Below are 19,296 nucleotides of genomic sequence, written 5' to 3' on the forward strand. Positions count from 1 at the left end.
TCACTGATCAAAAAAGGCTTCTCGACACTATGGAAACTCAGAACCATCAGAAAGTATTTTGATGCTGCATCCTTTCGCCTACTGGTACAGTCCTCCATCTTGAGCTTATTCGACTACTGTAATATCATCTACCTGGGGTCCCTCAAGAAAACCTTACATAGACTCTGAATCATACAAAACTCTGCAGTGCGACTGATCTTCGGCATAAAAAAATGGGACCACATAACCCCCTACTACCAAAAACTCCATGGCTGCCATTAGAAGCAAGAGTGCTGTTCAAATTTGCCTGCCTTTGTTTCAAATCTGTCCTTGGCATGGCCCTGCTATACCTGGTCTCCCACTTTAAATTTGATTGTTCCACCAGATTCACACGTAGAATACGTTTGTTCAACCACCCTTCAATAAAAACCTGCCAATACAAAAGATTCCTAAACCAAACGCTAGCCTTCCAAGCAAGTCAACAAAACAACTGGCTAGGCAACTTAGAAACATAGAAAAAGACGGCAGATAAGGGCCGCGGCCCATCTAGTCTGCCCACCCCAATGACCCTCCCCTATTTATCTCTGTGCAGAGATCCCACGTGACGATCCCATTTCTTCTTAAAATCAGGCACACTGCTTGCCTCGATCACCTGAAGTGGAAGTCTATTCCAGCGATCAACCACTCTTTCGGTGAAAAAGTATTTCCTGGTGTTGCCGTGCAATCTCCCGCCCCTGATTTTCCATGAATGTCCTCTTGTTGCCGTCGGACCTTTGAAAAAGAAGATATTTTCTTCTACCTCGATACGGCCCGTGAGGTATTTGAACGTCTCGATCATGTCTCCCCTCTCTCTGCGTTCGAGTGAGTATAGCCGTAATTTATCCAGCCGTTCCTCGTACGGGAGATCCTTGAGTCCCGAGACCATCCGGGTGGCCATTCGCTGGACTGACTCAAGCCTCAGTACATCCTTGCGGTAATGAGGCCTCCAGAATTGTACGCAGTATTCCAGATGAGGCCTCACCATGGATCTATACAATGGCATAATGACTTCAGGCTTGCGGCTGACGAAACTCCTACGTATACATCCTATGATCTGCCTAGCCTTAGTTGAAGCCCGCTCCACTTGATTGGCAGTCTTCATGTCTTCACTGATGATTACCCCCAAGTCCCGTTCTGCAACAGTCCTTGCTAGGATCTCGCCATTTAGGGTGTAAGTCTCGCATGGATTTTGACTGCCAAGGTGCATGACTTTGCATTTCTTGGCATTGAAACTCAGTCGCCAGGTCCTAGACCATTGCTCCAATAGGAGTAGGTCGTGTTTCATATTGTCCGTTGTGCTCTTGCTTGTTGTGTTACACAGTTTGGCGTCATTGGCGAATAACGTTATTTTACCGCGAAACCCCTCAGCCAAGTCTCTTATAAAGGTATTGAAAAGGATCGGGCCCAAGACCGAGCCCTGCGGCATTCCACTGATCACTGCTGTCGTTACGGAGGGGGTGCCGTTCACCACCACCCTCTGAAGCCTACCACCAAGCCAGTCCCCAACCCATTTAGTCAAAGTGTCACCTAATCCTATAGAACTCATTTTGCACAATAACCTGCGGTGAGGGACACTATCAAATGCTTTGCTGAAGTCCAAGTATACAATGTCCAAGGACTCTCCAACATCGAGCTTCCCCGTCACCCAGCCAAAGAAGCTGATCAAGTTGGAATGGCAGGATTTCCCCTTGGTAAATCCATGCTGACGGACTTCATCAAACTCTCCTCATCCTACCTTAACTTCAGAAAACTAATTAAAACAAACCTGTTCAACCGATTTGTAACCAAGAACCCTTAAACCCTCTACTGTACCCCTCTTCACATCTTCTTGTTTCCCCACATTGTGTATTTATGTAACCAAAATCCTCACTGTTATTTTTTTCTTCTCGCTGTATCCAAAATCTCCATTGTTATTTTCATTCGCTGACTGTCCAGCTCTTCTTGTTGTAAACCACCTCGAACTACTATGGCTTTGGCGGTATATAAAAATAAAATTATTATTATTATTAACCAGCCAGAAATGGCTCTTAGCTGGTGGAGAAGAGTGTGGTGTAGTGGTTAGAGCTACAGCCTCAGCCACCTGAGGTTGTGGGTTTAAACCCTGAACTGCTCCTTGTGATACTGGGAAAGTCACCTAATCCTCCATTGCCCCAGATACATTAGATAGATTGAAAGCCCACCAAGACAGACAGGGAAACTGCTTGAAGTACCTGTATGTAAACTGCTTTGACTGTGGTTGTAAAACTACAAAAATGTGGTATGTGAGTCCCAAACCCTTTCCCTTAAATTGCTTATGCAGTGCCACTGAGTGTCACCATAGATCAATAAACTGAGATTCTTCTATTTGTGGGCACTCAGGTGGCAGAGTTGGCACTTATGTGGTTAAGTGCTAACATTCAGCACTTCACAGTCTAAGTTAAGTGGCCAAATAACACCGCATGAAAGTTACTCCTATCTTAATGTGATGGCACGTGGAGGGGCATTTTCAATAGGACATCTAAGTCTGAGGTTAGATGTTTTAGGCAACGTGTCCACAAACCCAGCAGAAAAAAAAATGTCCATTTTCAAAACCACCAGACGTCTATCTTTTATTTTTGAAAATGACCTATGTATATGTTTTGATCCTTACAACGTCTATCTTTTTGGCCATTTTCAAAAATAAAAATGTCCACATGAAAAACGCACAAAATCAAGTTTGTAGATGTAGCCAACTACTTTGTCTGATAGTGGCAGAGTAAGTTCCATCAGCTGAGCCGGTTTGGGGGATTTCTGTCAGCTCAGCTAATGGAGATTCCCCCTGCCAGGATCAGCTGAGCTGTGGAGCCCTACAACCCTCTCCTCGACATTCCCCAACATCCTCCTGACATCCCCGGACCCCTCCCTGCTGCATCCTCCATATCCCCCAAAATTGCTAGACCCTCCCCCAACACCACTGGACCCTCCCTGACATCCCCCAACATTGCTTGGACCACCCCTGACATCCTCCCCACAAAATGGTGATTTTGAGCCAATCAGGGCCTTAGGCCCCTCCTACTGCATTCCAAGATGCATTGGGAGTGGGAAGGCCTGTTATTTGCAGCACGCAGCCTTATAGGCAGGAGAAAGTGGGCTTCCCTCGTGCCGATCTGCCATCGACATGTACAGGGGGGTCTGGGGATGTGGGAGGCGGGCTCAACAATGTTAAGGGATGTGGGATGTCAGGGAGGGTCCAAGGATGTCAGGGGGATGTTGGAGAGGTTCCGAGGATGTCGAGGGTGGTCCAGCTATATTGGGTGATGTGGGGGGGAGGACGCATGGGGGTCCAGGGATGTCAAGGAGATGTTGGAAGATATCGGGAGAGGGGTGTAGGGCTCCGCGGCTCAGCTGATCCTGGCATGAAGAATCCCCATCAGCTGAGCTGGTAGGAATCCTCGAAACTGGCTCAGCCGATGGGGATTCCTCTGTCATGATCAGCTGATTACGAGCCCTCAATATGGTTTGTTTTCCCCCCTATCTCTGGGTGGTGGGAAGAGTAAAGGGGGGAGTAAAGGGGGGGTCATGCCTTAAACCCTTCAGTGATCATCTTGTCAATTTTGTCATCTTTGGGGCACTTAGACCTTTTTTACTTTGGTCTATGTCCTGGCGTGTAAGTTCCACCTAAGATGTCCTGGAAAAGCTTTGGTTATTCCTTCAGATCGTCCAGGAGGAAGCCCGTCTAATTCCTACCTATAACACACACCTCCCAGCACGCCCCTTGCTCTCTGGATGCACAGCATCTTAGAAGTGCTGCTGAAGGTCCAGAAAGTTTGTTTTGATTATCGGAACTTCGACATTCCTGTTATTAGGACGTCCAAGTGCCGACATAAGCAGGTTTTTGGATGTTTTAAAGCTTTGATTATGCCCCTCTTATGTAGTTAAGTGCTGAATATTGCACTTAACTGCATAAGAGATAGCTAATTACATAAACTTGGCTATTCAGTGTTGGTGCCCTGACATGCCCAGCACTGAATATCTAGGAACAGCGCCAGCGGTGGCTAAAGAAGTACTTGCCACCACCAGCTGCATATCTACCCTATAATTCTCAAATTAGGAGCATAAAAACCTTGACTATTGGGCCCATTGTTTTTCCACCTACATATACTCAAAAGTCATATTCAAGCCAGAGGCTCATCTGTATCTTTCTCCTATGTGAACAGCATGTAACAGTGCAGTGCAGACCATTACAAAGTCATGAAGCTGGTTTTATGTAGCCCACAGTCAGTCACATACAGTATAATGTATATGCTGGTTTTTAGCGCACACGGAACGTGACTGATAATCTGTCACTATAGTACATTCATTCCACTGTGGCAATATACGGAAAGCCAAATAAATTGCTATTTAGCCTTAACGTGTTAGCAACACTCGGTAGCTTTCAAAAATCATTTCATGCACTTTTAATTGAACTCTTAATATATTTTTTTAAAAGTCCATCTATTCTATCGTATGACCCCTTCATCATCATGTCTCTTATTCAATCCTATGTGCATTAAAAAAAAATGAAAATTACACTATTATGGAGACAGAAAAGGTTTTAAGATTAATAATTGTATGGAATTTTAATATACAACCTGAACCTTTGCTAGCAAGAATAATTTTATACTTGTTCAGAAAAATCATGTTGCAGGCACAGTTCAAAGACTCACAAGGTGACACCAATATGGGGGCAAATGTTGCTAAGATCCTCTTTTAACAAGCTGCATTAGAGATTTTTATCATGGGTTGCAGCAGTAAAAGCTCCAACGCTCTTAGAATTCCTATGAGCGTTGGAGATTTTACTGCAGTGATCCATAATTAAAAAAAAAAAAAAAACTAATTCAGCTTGATAAAAAGGGGGCCCCCAAGTCTTAAAATCAAGGTGTTGCCCTCAAAATAAATGCAAGTGGAGAGACATAGTGGATATGTTATAGTTGGAGGGTCACATGTTACTTCTTTTTCATCTTTAGAGCATAAGAACATAAGAATAGCCTTACTGGGTCAGACCAATGGTTCATCTAGCCCGGTAGCCCATCCTCACAGTTGCCAATCCAGGTCACTAGTACCTGACAAAAACCCAAAGAGTAGCAACATTCCATGCTACCAATTCAGGGCAAGCAGTGGCTTCCCCCATGTCTGTCTCAATAACAGACTTTGGACTTTTCCTCCAGGAAATTGTCCAAATCTTTCTAAAAGAAAAAAACATCTAAACTATCCACTCTTACCACAACCTCTGGCAACACATTCCAGAGCTTAACTATTCTTTGAGTGAAAAAATATTTCCTCCTATTGATTTTAAAAGTATTTCCCTGTAACTTCATCGAGTGTCCCCTAGTCTTTGTAACTTTTGACAGAGTGAAAAATCAATCCACTTGTACCCGTTCTACTCCACTCAGGATTTTGTAGACTTCAGTCATGTCTCCCCTCAGCCATCTCTTTTCCAAGCTGAAGAGCCTTAACCTTTTTAGTCTTTCCTCATACAAGAGGAGTACCATCTCCTTTATCATCTTGGTCGCTCTTTGAACCTTTCCTAGGATAAGGAGACCAGAACTGAACACAATATTCCAGGTAACGTCACACCATGGAGCAATACAGAGGCATTATAACATTCTTAGTCTTGTTAACCATCCCTTTTTAAATAATTCCTAGCATCTTGTTTGCTTTTTTGGCTGCCGCCGCACATTGGACGGAAGGTTTCATTGTATTGTCTACAATAACACCCAGATCTTTTTCTTGGGCGCTAACCCCCAAGGTAAACACTTTTGTGGTTTGCATACTTTGAAAGATATTAGTGGCATAGGAAAAGCAACGTACAATAACATATTCAGCAAAAGAAAAAGTGAACTAACTGTGTACTAAAGAAATAACTGCTAACAAAAATCTAGCAATATTTAATGCAGGATTTTTAAATTGGTATCATTCGACTTTTGCTGTTCCTGTGAGCTTATCTCCTATGTTCCATGTTACAGAATTTGCCAATTTCACTGTTGTGTGGCTGAAATATTTTTTGACTTAAAACAATCTTTTCTTTAAAGTTATATACACTATTGAAGGCAATTCTATAATTATATATTTCTACAGGTAAAACTGTGCAGAAACAGCCTTTCAAATGGTAGTATGCACATATAGCATGTACAGATATACAGTAGGTTTACCTGGATTGAGTGAAAGCATTCCCCATGCTGGAACTGGGCAGAGGGTGGTTTTTATGCAAATACTTTAAAAATTACTTGAGTATGCACATAAGATAACCCAGTAATAGGAAATTCTAAAATAGGTGCAAACATTTCTCTGCCATTTACATGCATGTTTACAATATTAGCACAATGGTGTGCACCAAACAGCAAAAAAAATTCGATATGAAATTCCACAACTCGAAATACTAAATTAGAAACAAAAGTGGAATACAAAAAAAACAATAAATGTAAATTTGACTTTGTGCCCAGGCAGAATATCAGTTTCTCATTGTGATATTCTGCCTGGGCACATTGGAAGATAAGCAGTCTATTTTAGATTTGTTGATTTTTTTTGTATTCCACTTTTGTTTCTAATCTGGTACAATACTAGCACACATAGGTGTATATGTGTACACACACATGCCAGATGTGCAGCTATTTGTTATTCTGTAACTCTAATATATCCAATAATGTGCAATTTGCAGGTAGGAGTATATATGGTCAGGACTACACAATTATGTTATATTTGTATCTTCAGCAAGTGACATAGCGAGGGAGGCTGGCGCCTGGCGTCACCGTGCTGTGCGCCTCCTCACTCTTCCCCGCCACTTGAGTACCACCTGCTCCCCCCTCCCCCCGCGTACCTTTGAAATGTTCGCCGGCTTGAGCTGATTCTTCCACCTGCTGCTCACGCTGAACTCGGCACCCTTCTGACATCACTTCCTGGTCCCGCAACCAGGAAATAATGTCAGAAGGGAGCTGAGGCCGGCGCTAGCAGCAAGTGGAAGATGCTGCTCGCGCCAGTGAATATTTCAAGAGGTATGCGGGGTGGCAGAGAGGTGCCGGCACCCCTCGCGAAGACAGCGCCTGGGGCGGCCCATCCCCCCCCCTTAATACGCCACTGTCTCAAGCACTTAGGCATGATCATATGGCTGACTTAAGTGCTCGCACCATCCCTATGGCTGGCATAAGTGCTTGCACTTAAGCACATACATACTTAGCTATCCAGTTATGCTAGTATTCTATAAAGGAGCATAGGAACCTATTTTCCTTTATAGAATTTGTCAATCAGGTGACCTCTGGGCACCTAAATATAGGCACACTGTTATAGCATTACCCCTAAATGCTTCATGCTAAAGAGCTGGTGTAAATATATGTGCATTAAGTTAACTTTCAAAGTTGAAGTATGCACATGCTTTGGTTTTGAGAATTTGCAGGTACTTATACAGGGAAAAAGTAAGCGCATTCTATGTGTCTGCACAATTATAAAATCATCCCCAATTTATGAATAGGGCCAGATAAATTTTGCTGACTTCTTCCCAGCAGGCGCTCTGGCTTCATGTTTTTGTTTGTTGTTCTTTCTTCATTGTTTCAAACAGGTTTGGTGAACTTAGAGGACAGAAAATACTCTGAATGCTTTGCTTCCTGGTGGATTCTGTAAACTACAAAACAAAAAAAGAAAAGTAAATATAAATAAATAAGAAGGCTCTCTTCATTCAAAACAGAACTTGCATACTGATATAATTCAGTCAGTATGTATGAAACACTATCCTGGTACATCCAGTTCTACTTTTCTTTTATTTAATTTTCATCTTAATCAAAATGGCTGCCTAAGTATGTACTAAAAGATATTACTGATGAAGCGTGTTACTCTATGTTTAGGTATTAAGGTACCACACCATACAGTTTCTTATATCCCACAATTTTCAATAAGGATTCAACGTGATTTACAAAAAAGATTCTGAAACCATTAGATATGTTAAAGAGAGAAGATTTATGTCTTTATCATTTTCCTGAATTGGTAATGCGAGTCCAGTTGACATAAACACAGTGGCAGATTATTCCAAACGTTGGGGCCTTGGAATTCAAAAGTAGATTCATGTATCGTTTTCTGGCGAACATGTAAAGGAGATGGAAAGGTCAACTTAAAAAACTGTGTCGATCTTGAGCTATACAAGAAACTCATAATTGTTTTCTCTATATACTGCTTTATGGAATATACCAGCAACCTTAAATTAGATTATCTTTTTAATGGGTAGACAGTGCAACTCCCTCAGCAGTGGACTAACTCTGTTAGATTGGTTTAGGCAAAAAATCAGTCTGGCTGCTGTATTTTGCTGTCTAATCAAAATTGATCACCAGTTTATTTAATTTACCAGTATTACATAATTTGTACTCCTGATCATCTCTAGTTTCACAATGCTGTATTTCGCTGTACATGCAATCTCTTGTACTCTTTTTCTATTATGCCACAGTAGAGTGAATTGCAGTAATCCAGGTAAGAAAGTAGTACAGCTTGCACAACTGACCTAAAACTAGCCTTACTTAAAACCCACAAGTGTTAACATTAACCATAAAACATCCCTCTTGATATTTAAATGACCTATAAAGCTTATCACAGCCCTTCAAACCAAGGAAAACAATACTTGCTCAAGTAGAGTTGAGTATCCCATGATAGAAGAGTTATTACATTATGCAGGAGCTGTCAAAGAGCATTCTGATTGGGCCTCTGCACTCCCACTCCCTCCCCACAGCCACTATTCCTCTGAAAAATGATTTTATCTCTAGGTTTCCCCTATCTCTGGGACTCTTTAATGAAATAATATTCCCCCTTGGAATAAAGATTGTCTGGCTGATATTCAAAGTGATTTAGTTGATGCTGACTGTTTAAATTGCTTAATCTAGGCTAGCCTCTAATTTTCTGTGGCAGTTAAACAGCTAAGCTAATAACTCTTATCAGTAGTGAAAAAAAAAAACTCCCACTGCTGTAGGCTAAATTTTGAGCCCTGTGTTTCTAAGACTCAATTGCCATCTCTTAAAATCAAGCACCAGGCCCAGCTCCTTGCAATAGTAGAAACATGATTGCTAGGCTTCTCTTGAGCTTTTCCCCATACAGCTGTCTGACTCATTGCCCTCTAGGCTCCAACACAGTCTGATTTCCTTCCTGCTGTCAAAGTGTCATATATAAAATACTGCCACTTGACCGTGTTTTCTCTGCCAAACCACATGCAAGCATGAGGCATTTCAGTGAGGCTATGACAAGGTGGAGGAAACAATAGTCCCACTATAACCATTGTCAGGTTTTATTTTTGTTATGTACTGTATGTCTGTGTCTATGTGTTAGTAAATAGAGAGGGAGAGGAGTGCCTGAGCTCAGTGATCGGATCGTTGTTAGTGACGTGAAAGAGGCAGGGAGTGAGGGGTTTTGTTTGAAGGATGGGGGTTGGAGGTGGTACTTGAGGTGAGGATGGGGGTTATGGAGTAAACTCCCACACTAACCACCTTGCAGAGCATAGTAAATAGCTACATTTCTCTGGGATCTTTAATATGGGTTGCAGGATTCAATTTAGAATACTGGGCAGGTATGGTATTCAAAGAGATGTGGAGGGCCATTTTTGATATGACATCTAAGTCCGACTTTGAAAGTTTTCGGCAACACATCCAAATATTGGATAGAGAAAATGTCCATTTTCAAAACTACAAAATGTCTATCTTGGTTTTTTCAAAAATGACCATTTCTAGCCGTGTTTGCCCTTATTGCAGTGTCTTTTTTTTTTACCATTTTCAAAAATAAAATGCCCAAATGCAAAACACAAAAAATAAGCTATTGGGATGTAGGAGGGGCCAGCATTTTTTGGTAGTCTGGAAACACAGACATCCCAGCAGAGCACCCTAGAGGGCACTGTAGTGAACTTCACATTAAAAGGTCCAAAGTACACATGGAAACCCTCCAAAACCTCCCCAAAACCTACTGTACCCATCTGTCTACCACCCCAATAGCTCTTTTGCCTGCAGGTGTCATCTATATGTCAGTACAGAAGGGTTTTGGTGGACACACAATTTCCACCATAAGTGTACTAGTTATGGAGGGATATGGGCCTGGATCCACTTTTCTGGGGTCCACTACTACTCCAGACACCTGGTTGCTACTCTACGAGGACTGACCATATCTGCAGCTTTCATAGAGAGAGATATGTACTGTTTCTTTTAAATCTTTGGAGGGTAGGAGGGGAGTCAGCCTCCAGTGGTTATCTAGTCAGTTTGGGCACCTGCTTCTCCCTTATTCATTTTTAAAATAGGTCTAGCCCCAGACGTCCAAACTGTAACCTGGATGTCTTCTGAAATGTTTGATTATGGCAGAAAAATGTCGAAGTCATAAGCCTGCCCTAGTCCCACCCATGCCACACCTCTAACATTCCCCCTTGAGATTTAGACAAACTACTGCTCAAAAGCATAGATATTCATCTAGAAAATGGGTTTCAAAAATAGTGAATTGGAAGGGTTTGGTGAGAAAAACTCTATCTGCCCATTTATACCACTTTTTTGAACATCTTTCTCTTTTGAAAATGAGCCCTATAATCAAATAGGAAAGGCTTTTACCTGGTTAAATGGCACTCAGCATCTCATATGCCAATATTCAGCAGCTGGAAGTGTGGTGCAGTGGTTAAAGCTACAGCATCAGCACCCTGAGGTTGTGGTTCAAACCCACACTGCTCCTTGTTACCCTGGACAAGTCACTAAGGACTCCTTTTACTAAGCCGCGTTAGGGTTTTAACGCGTGGAATAGCACGTGCTACATTGCCGCGCGTGCTAGACCTTAACGCCAGTTCTAGAAGCGTAGCATATGGTAATTTCCTGCGTGCGCTAAAAACCCTAGCGCACCTTAGTAAAAGGATCCCTTAATTCCCCAATTGCCCTAGGTACATTACATTACATTACAGATTTCTATTCCGCCATTACCTTTCGGTTCAAAGCGGATTACAAAAAGAGTTATGGAAGAAGGGTTACAAAGTTAGATCAGAGAAGGTTTCCAAGAGAGGGATAAGAAGGATCAGGGGTTGGGGAGGGGATGGTAAGAAGGAGTATTCATGATATTAAGCTTTATTAAGGGATTTCTTGAAGACTATAGTTTTTATTTCCTTTCTGAACATCTCGTAGTCTGGGGTTGTTATCAATAGATAACATGCTTGAGTAACTGAATAAATTCATGTAAAACTGCTATGAATGGTATAGAAAAATAAATAAATAACCAATGCCACTGAATACTGGCTTTGACGACTGCAGAACTGCTTGATTAATGCTGAGGCAGTCTGTGGGTGTAGTTGGGGGAGGAGCCAACAGTTATGCAGGCATTAGACATACTCAGTGTTACAGTCCACACACCTAAGCAGACAGATAGAAATAAAGGTAGTCCTATCTTAGCCCACTTACCTTATAGAGAAACCAGTAATGAATATTGTCTGTCATCCACATAACTTCTGGGTCAGTGACTAACACTAAATATTTAATGTGTCCTGACATGGCCTATCATTGAATATGTGGGCCTACTTCTCCCTACAGCTGTCAGCAGCTTAAAAACCCTGTGGCAATGTCATTACAGTGGTATATCAGTTTTAAAACCTGTGTTACAACCTGCAGCAAATGCACATTTTATACAATTTATAGTGGGAATAGTGAATTGGAAGGGTTTGGTGATTTTGCAAGCAGCAACTGTTCTAAACCAGAGGCTTTTGGTGTCACTGCAGCTGAACTGCATTTCTTTTATGAAATCTCATGTTTGCAGTAAAAACAAACAAACAAACAGGTGTTTGCTAAATAAACTGACCCGATTGTAGGCATTGATAGGCGTTCAATCAGGATGCACATTTTTTTTAAAGCCCCGAGGAGGGTCACCTACATTGAAGGCATTTTCATGAGTCTACAGAGGCACATAGGGCCACCTAAGATCGCCTAAGGCTAGGCGTGGACGTGGTCTTAGGTGAGCTTAGGCTGCCCTAGGCGTCTCACTAGGGCCGCAATTGGCACATCAAATGTAGACCAGCAAAATGCTGGTCTACATTTCAGATAAACGTGGCCGCTGATCTGATTGTGGCAGCGATTTTTTTTGAATGAATCATACAGGCACTTGTTGTTATCTTTATTCTTTGCGGTACATTTTATACCTTATTTACCATGGACCCCTGACGAAGGTGTGTTGTCCGAAACATGGACCGTGTCGGGTCTCTTGGTTGGTAAAAAGGTTTTATATTACTGCATTTTAACTTTGGTACAACAAATGTTGCCTGCAATCTTGTACACAGTCTGCAGTTTTTGTTTGTTTTTTCCTGTTTTGGTGGTTTTACTGCAGATTTCGTTGGATTTTTTTCTTGTTGCTCCGTATACAAAAGTTCTTCGCGTCCTAAACTGTACCGTTCCTTCAGGTTTTTGCAGCCCAAATTCATGATCTTGCATTCCATAGCATTAAATTTTAGCTGCCAAATTTCAGACCATTCTTCAAGCTTAGCTAGGTCTTTCTTCATGTCATTTACACCACCCAGGGTGTCTACTTTAATACAGATTTTGGTATTATCCGCAAAGAGGCAAATCTTACCTGACAGCCCTACAGCAATATCACTTGTAAAAATGTTAAAAAGAACAAGCCCAATAACAGAACCTTGAAGCACACCACGGGTAACATCCCTTTCCTCAGAGCAATTTCCACCGTCAACTACCCTCCGTTGTCTTCCACTTAACCAGCTCCTGCCCCAGCCGGTCACTTTGGGGCCCACCCCAAGAGCACTCCGTTTATTTATTAACCGTCTGTGTGCTACACATGGTTAAAATAAATTCACTCTGAAATAGTACATGTACTTTTGGCTGGTGAAAGGGGGAAATTTTTCAGCCAGGGAAATTTACCCAAATAACTGCTTAGTTACTCTGGCAAATTCCTTTGCAATAACCCTCCTGATCTCTACAAACACTATCCTATGGCACCCATTTTAATTTTTCTGCAAATGTTTTCTTGTAAGTTATATATATTTTCTTGAGAGAAACTGAAACTTATAATTTTCCATTCCTTCCCATATTTATGTTCTAAATTTTATTATGTTTGGAACATGGCATGGTCTTATGGTTAAAACACTGAACTTGACTTGAGATTGCCAATGCAGTTATATGCTTTTACAAAAGAGAGTTTCTGCTTGTAGATTTGTACAAAAACTTGAGAAATAATAATAATAATTTTCTAAAATTTTGGCATCACAGGTTAAATAGGTATGTAAAACAGAAGAAGAGGACTGATGTCAATATAAGATGAAAGAGATTAGGGAAAAAAAAAGAGCACGGGAACAATACAGTTTAGGGCAGTGTCTCAAACTTTTTTTAGCTCTGGCACATAAGCCTATATACACATAAGCTTTGCCTCTGCCGAGTCAGACCTTAGGTCCATCAAGCCCAGCAGTCTGCTCCCGCGGCGGACCCCCAGGTCAATGACCTGTAAGTGATCTATTACTCTAAAGCAGGGGTGTCAAAGTCCCTCCTCGAGGGCCGCAATCCAGTCGGATTTTCAGGATTTCCCCAATGAATATGCATGAGATCTATTTGCATGCACTGCTTTCATTGTATGCAAATAGATCTCATGCATATTCATTGGGGAAATCCTGAAAACTCGACTGGATTGCGGCCCTCGAGGACCGACTTTGACACCTGTGCTCTAAAGCATTGTGGAAACGCACACTAAATTGCCACGCACGCCAGACGCTAATGCCTCCATTGAGCTAACGTTAGTTTTGTCACGTAGCGCGGGAGTTAGCGCATGCTAATCTGCAGCACGCACTAAAAACGCTACTGCAGCTTACTAAAAGGAGCCCTAAGGGCTCCTTTTACTAAGCTGCGCTAGCGGTTTTAGTGTGCACTTAGAGCACGTTAAATTGCCACGCGCTAGACATTAACACCTGCATTGAGTTGTGTTAGTTTCTCTGCGTAGCGCGGGGGTTAGCGCACACTAATCTGCATCGCGTGCTAAAAACTCTACCGCAGCTTAGTCAAAGGAGCCCTAAATGGAGCAAATGTTTTGGGGATTCATTCTGGGGCCCTTTTACTAAGGCGCACTAGATGTTTCAGCATGCGCTAAATGCTTACGCGCCCATAGGATATAATGGACACGTTAGCGTTTAGCGCGCCCTAGTAAAATGATCTGTATAATTGAAATTATAAAATTGTAAAACCAACAAAAAATTAACCCATCCTTTACAAAGTCATGCTAGCATTTTTAGCGCCAGCCGCCGTGGTAACAGCTCCAAAGCTCATAGAATTCCTATGAGCATCTGTGCTGTTACCGACACGGCTGGCATTAAAAAGACTAGTGCGGCTTTGTAAAGGAGGGGGTAAATTTGAGAATTATTTATTTAAATTTATTTAAGCTATGTATGGGTAATTGTAACAACTGTGAAACTAAAATAGATATAATTGCTAATCAATTTGATGGATGTGCTTGTTTTTGAGTGCAAATTAACCGAAAACGCGTCTCAATGGTCAACAAGCAAACACGATTTTATCATCCACCATCTGCAGTCTCTCTCTTTTTTCGATTTAATTTCTGTCAGAACTGAAAATCCAACTTTGCAAAAATAGAAAATCCAAATGGTAACAAAGCCTTGATTACTTTGGTGCTCAATTTAGGCTAACTACTGCATAAAAAATAAACCTAAAACTACTTGCTGTTAATTTTCAAGGACCAATCACGTCAAAGAATGATGCTTGTCTGGGCGGTTGCATCCTTGACACACACAGACACTCATAATATTGACAGACCCTTGCATACATTACATACATGTAATCTATTCTAGTGTATATTTATGAAGGGAATTTTTTAAAATAAAGTAAAATTCTGGAATCTCTCGTGGCCCACCTGGAATCTCTTTGGGGCACACTACTATGCCGTGGCACACTGTTTGAGGGACACTGGTTTAGGGAGTGAAGTACTTCTGTGCATGAAAAAAGAGTGGGACTTAGGGGTGATTGAAAGTGATGATATTAAGGTGACCAGAAGGATGCTTGAGTGTATAGGGAGAGGAATTGCCAGGAGGAAAAAGACTATATTGCTTCGGATGAGACCTCATTTAGAGAACTATGAACAATTCTGTAGACCGTACCTTCAAAAAAACATAAAATGGATAGATTCAATCAAGAAAACAGCTACTCAAATGGTCAGTGGTCTTCATCATAAAGCATGTGAGAACACACTTAAAGATCTCAATGGGCCTGATATTAAACTGAAGGAGGCAGCCCAGCTGCCTCCTGTAGTCAGTGGCAATCCTGGATATTTAATGCCAAAGATAGATCTGGCTTTTAGACTGGTCTATCTGGCCAAATGCCTTAGCAGGCCAGCCAATTAAAATTTGGTGGTGACCAGCTATTTGGTGGTGACTGGGCTGGCCAGCGAGTCTGATATTCAGTGGGAGATAGCTGACAAGTCTATAAGTGGACAAACCTTTTCTATATTACTAAGCATTTTGGTAGTGCTAGGAGTCATTCATTGTGCTCTGTAATGGCATTTGGGCACCTATGTGCTATTATAAAATACTAACGTAACACAGCATTTACATGCCCGCAGTTTCACCAGCCACAGATCTAGCATAACCCTGGGCACATAAATGTGGCAGAGATGCATGCAACTTACTGTATTCTGTAAGTTAGGCATGTAAAGGAGAATCCTGCCCATGTCCTGCTATGCTCTCTAGCGAGGAAGGTTGGCGCCAGGGGCGGTGGCACCCTGCATCCCATTCTTCCCATTCTTCCCTTCCGCTTGGGCACCCCTGCACACCTTTTCACTAGTGCAATCAACATCTTCCACCCGCTGCTTGTGCCGGTGTCGGCTGCCTTCTGATGTCACAACCGGGTCCCACGACCAGGTTGTGATGTCAGAAGGGGGCTAAAGCCGGCTTGAGCAGCAGGTAGAAGATGGTGCTCATGCCAGCGAATGTTTAAAGAGGAACGCAGGGGGGACAGAGAAGAGGAGAGGCACCGGCAAAGACGACACCCAGGGCGGTCTACCCCTCCCACCCACCCTTACTACACCACTAATGTGGCGTTATAGATAAGCACTTAGGCGCCAATCTGGAACTTTCACAAGTGCACACTTACATTTGTGTTGGTATTCTATGCATATACTCATACATGCACAAAGAGTATGTAGATGCAAGCACCTGGTTTATACAATTGCACTCCACATGGAAAATGTTGCTGAAAATTCTTACAAACCATTTCAGTCCTACCTGGATACTACGGAAGTGGAGGAATGGTACAGCATCTAACTCTACAGACACTCAGTGATATTCAGCTCAGATAGCTATGCATTTAAAGGTAGGACGGTAAAAAAGGATGTCATAATGCTATCCAGATAGAGGCTGAATATCACCACCATCCACCAGTGCTTGTCCCCACTAAGTACATCTTCAGCACCACTGCTTCTGTAGAGAGTGGCACTGGATTTATTGGACAATTAAAATACCACAGCCATTATTTACAAGAAGTATTGACCATGGTAATTTATATATTGACCCGATCATGTTTTTATTGGATTGTATGGACTCATAATTAGGTGACCAGTACAAACGAACAGATGACAATCATTGAGGTGCTATGAAAAATTAGGATATCTTGATGAGCTCAAAACATATTGTAATGACCCATAAAATTTTATATACACAAACCAGATGAATCAATATAACAGTATGTAATCAAAGAAGTATCCTATGGTATAAGTTACAACCAAAGCAGTACAGGAAGCTCATGTTACATAATCAGGATGACACAAACTGATAGTACAGTATAGTCTCAAAGCTCTATGTACTAACCATCGGACCCCAAAACCATTTCTTAAGAAATATGGATATTAATGTAGACTTGTATACATTTCGCTGTCATCCATCTTTAACCACCATTTCCAAAAGTAAACTAAGAAGATAAGAATTGCTATACTGGGACAGACCCAAGGTCCATCAAGCCCAGAAAACTGTTTCCAACAGTGGCTAACCCAGGTCTCAAGTATCTAGCTAGATCCCAAGTAGTAAACACATACATTGTTTTAAATATCAACCTCAAATAAAGATAGGCAGTACCTTTCTGAAAAGATTCCATTTTGAAATGAACCAATGTACTGTTTCTTTTTGTCTACTGGCATGACATCAATGTAGCCGCCTTGCTGATTACGTAATACTCCAGCATGCACCGCAGCACGGCAGATACTGGATAGCTGAAACAAAGAAAAAAGTGTTTTCAGTGCAAACTGCTTTTGAAAAGCATCATCTGGAAAACAGCTCAGATGAACTGCTAAAAAACCATACAATTAATTTTTCAATCTATGGCATATGTCAAAGTGGTCCTTTACCCACTAAAATAATGCCAGGAAGAAAGGTTCTGGCAGGAGTAGGTGAGTCTGTGGTATAAGGTTTGAGGTAGTCGGCACCAAATAAACCTCCTCCTTCACATAGCCACACTAGCATTTTTAGCACTGGCCGCTGTGGTAACAGCTCAGACGCTCATCGGAATTCTATGAGTGTCAAAGCTGTTACCATGGTGGTTAGCACTAAAAACGCAAGCATGGCTTTGTAAAGGAGAGGGGAAATAAGCATTAAGAGTTATTCTATAAATGATACTCCAAGATGGATAACATAACATAAAATTTATTTATATACTGCAATACCTTGCAGATCATTGCGGTTAACAAAATAAAAGAGGACAGAGTGAAATACAAATCGTCAATTTTCCCAAAAAATTTACAAATAGATAAGCTTTCAATAATTTCCTAAAAAGCAAATACGAATTTTAATTATCTAATAACTGGCAAAAGTCAGCATTCCAACTAACTGCTTGAAATGAAAGTAAATGGTGGACATATTGTTTAAATAAGCAGCCTTTTACAGAAGGAAATGCAAATAAAGTTGTGAACGTCTAGATCTGGTAAAAGTAAAATGGTCAGCAAGGCAATTAGGTGTCGTTTAAAGAAGAGCATATGGCAATGGGATCCATGCTTAGCTTTTAGGTGTGAGGATTTATACCAACTGAAACCTGGTATAAATCACTGCTCCTAAATTAGGCACAGATCTGGTGTATTTTGTAACACTGCGTGTAAATCCCTGGAATGCCCAAGCCCTGCCCATGGCCACACCCCCTTTCTGGATCCACATAGCACCCAATTATTGAAACTAATTGGTTCATCACTCAATTAAATTATGCACTCAAATTGGATGCATGTTCAAGTTTGCATGCACAATTTATGTACCAACTATAGAATATGGGGGATATTGGTGATAGTGGATAACTATCTGCATAACTTAGAGCGGTAGTTCTTAAACCTGTCCTGGAGGACCCCCAGGCAGTTAGGTTTTCAAGATATCCCTAATGAATATGCATACAATATGCATGAGGCAGATTTGCATGCCTGTCACCTCCATCATATGAAAATCTGCCTTATGCATATTTATTAGGGATATCTTGAAAATTTGACTGGCTAGGGGTCCCCCAGGACAGGTTTAAGAACCACTGATTTAGAGCAGCAAAAAGGCTGCACTAAGTTATCTGCATGGCTATTAGCATTGAATGTCAGCAGTTCACTATCTGGATTATTGCCATGACCTACTACTATATATGGATATTCAGAACTGATCATTAGCTAGATCCCAGCACTGAACTTATGGATTACTTCCCTCTTTCCTATGATTCCGTTTGGCCCAGGCGCTTAAAGCCACATCCTTGAGAGGGGTTTTAGGCACGGGCCAACCTAAGATTCCAGTTGGACTAGATGCCTAAGGCACTTCCTATGAGCAAGGCCTTAGGTCCCTCCCTGATACATCTCACTTTGCACCGTGAAGGGGCAGGCCCACTTCATTCAGATGGAGGCGGGCCTGCTGGACAGACGGAGGGAAGACCTATCCGGTCGGTCTTCAAAAAAGGTCAGGAGGTGTCCAGGGGGATGTCTGGGGGATTTGGGTAGGGTTAGGAGGGGTTCTAGTGTGGGTTGGGAGGTGGGGGGCCTGGAGGGCAGCATGTTCTATAGGGGGACGGGGGGGGTTTCTGGCAGGAGATACTGGGTCTCCCTCTTGCTGCGATCTATGAGGTGGGTGGATGGGTTCCATCAGGAGGGAGTTTGCATCCCTCCTGCTGCAATCTATGTGGAGTTGCCAGGCAGGAGAGACTGGGCATCCTTCTTGCTGTGATCTATAGGAGTGGGGGGGGGGGGTTCCAGCAGGAGGGATTTGGTATCCTTTCTGTCGGCGATCTTCAAAGCAAATCTAAAATTCAATGGTCCTGTTATAAACAGTCAGGTTAGAATTAAAGCAAGGTTGAA

At 42.0% G+C, this 19,296-nt stretch overlaps 1 protein-coding gene across 1 annotated transcript in view; it reads right to left on the reverse strand.

Annotated features, from left to right (window-relative positions):
* Positions 1–7,536: 7,536 nt before the first annotated feature.
* Positions 7,537–19,296, reverse strand: part of CRISPLD1 (cysteine rich secretory protein LCCL domain containing 1) — a 105,032-nt gene continuing 93,272 nt past the window's right edge. Inside the window, exons 13-14 of the mRNA XM_033934912.1 lie at positions 17,069–17,202; positions 7,537–7,630 (exon numbers count right to left, since the gene is read on the reverse strand). Of these exons, the coding sequence (XP_033790803.1) occupies positions 7,579–7,630; positions 17,069–17,202 (186 nt within the window). The 3' untranslated portion in view covers positions 7,537–7,578. The remainder of the gene's footprint in view (positions 7,631–17,068; positions 17,203–19,296) is intronic.

This window comes from Geotrypetes seraphini, chromosome 2 (genome assembly GCF_902459505.1).
Source record: "Geotrypetes seraphini chromosome 2, aGeoSer1.1, whole genome shotgun sequence".
NCBI lineage: Eukaryota > Metazoa > Chordata > Amphibia > Gymnophiona > Dermophiidae > Geotrypetes > Geotrypetes seraphini.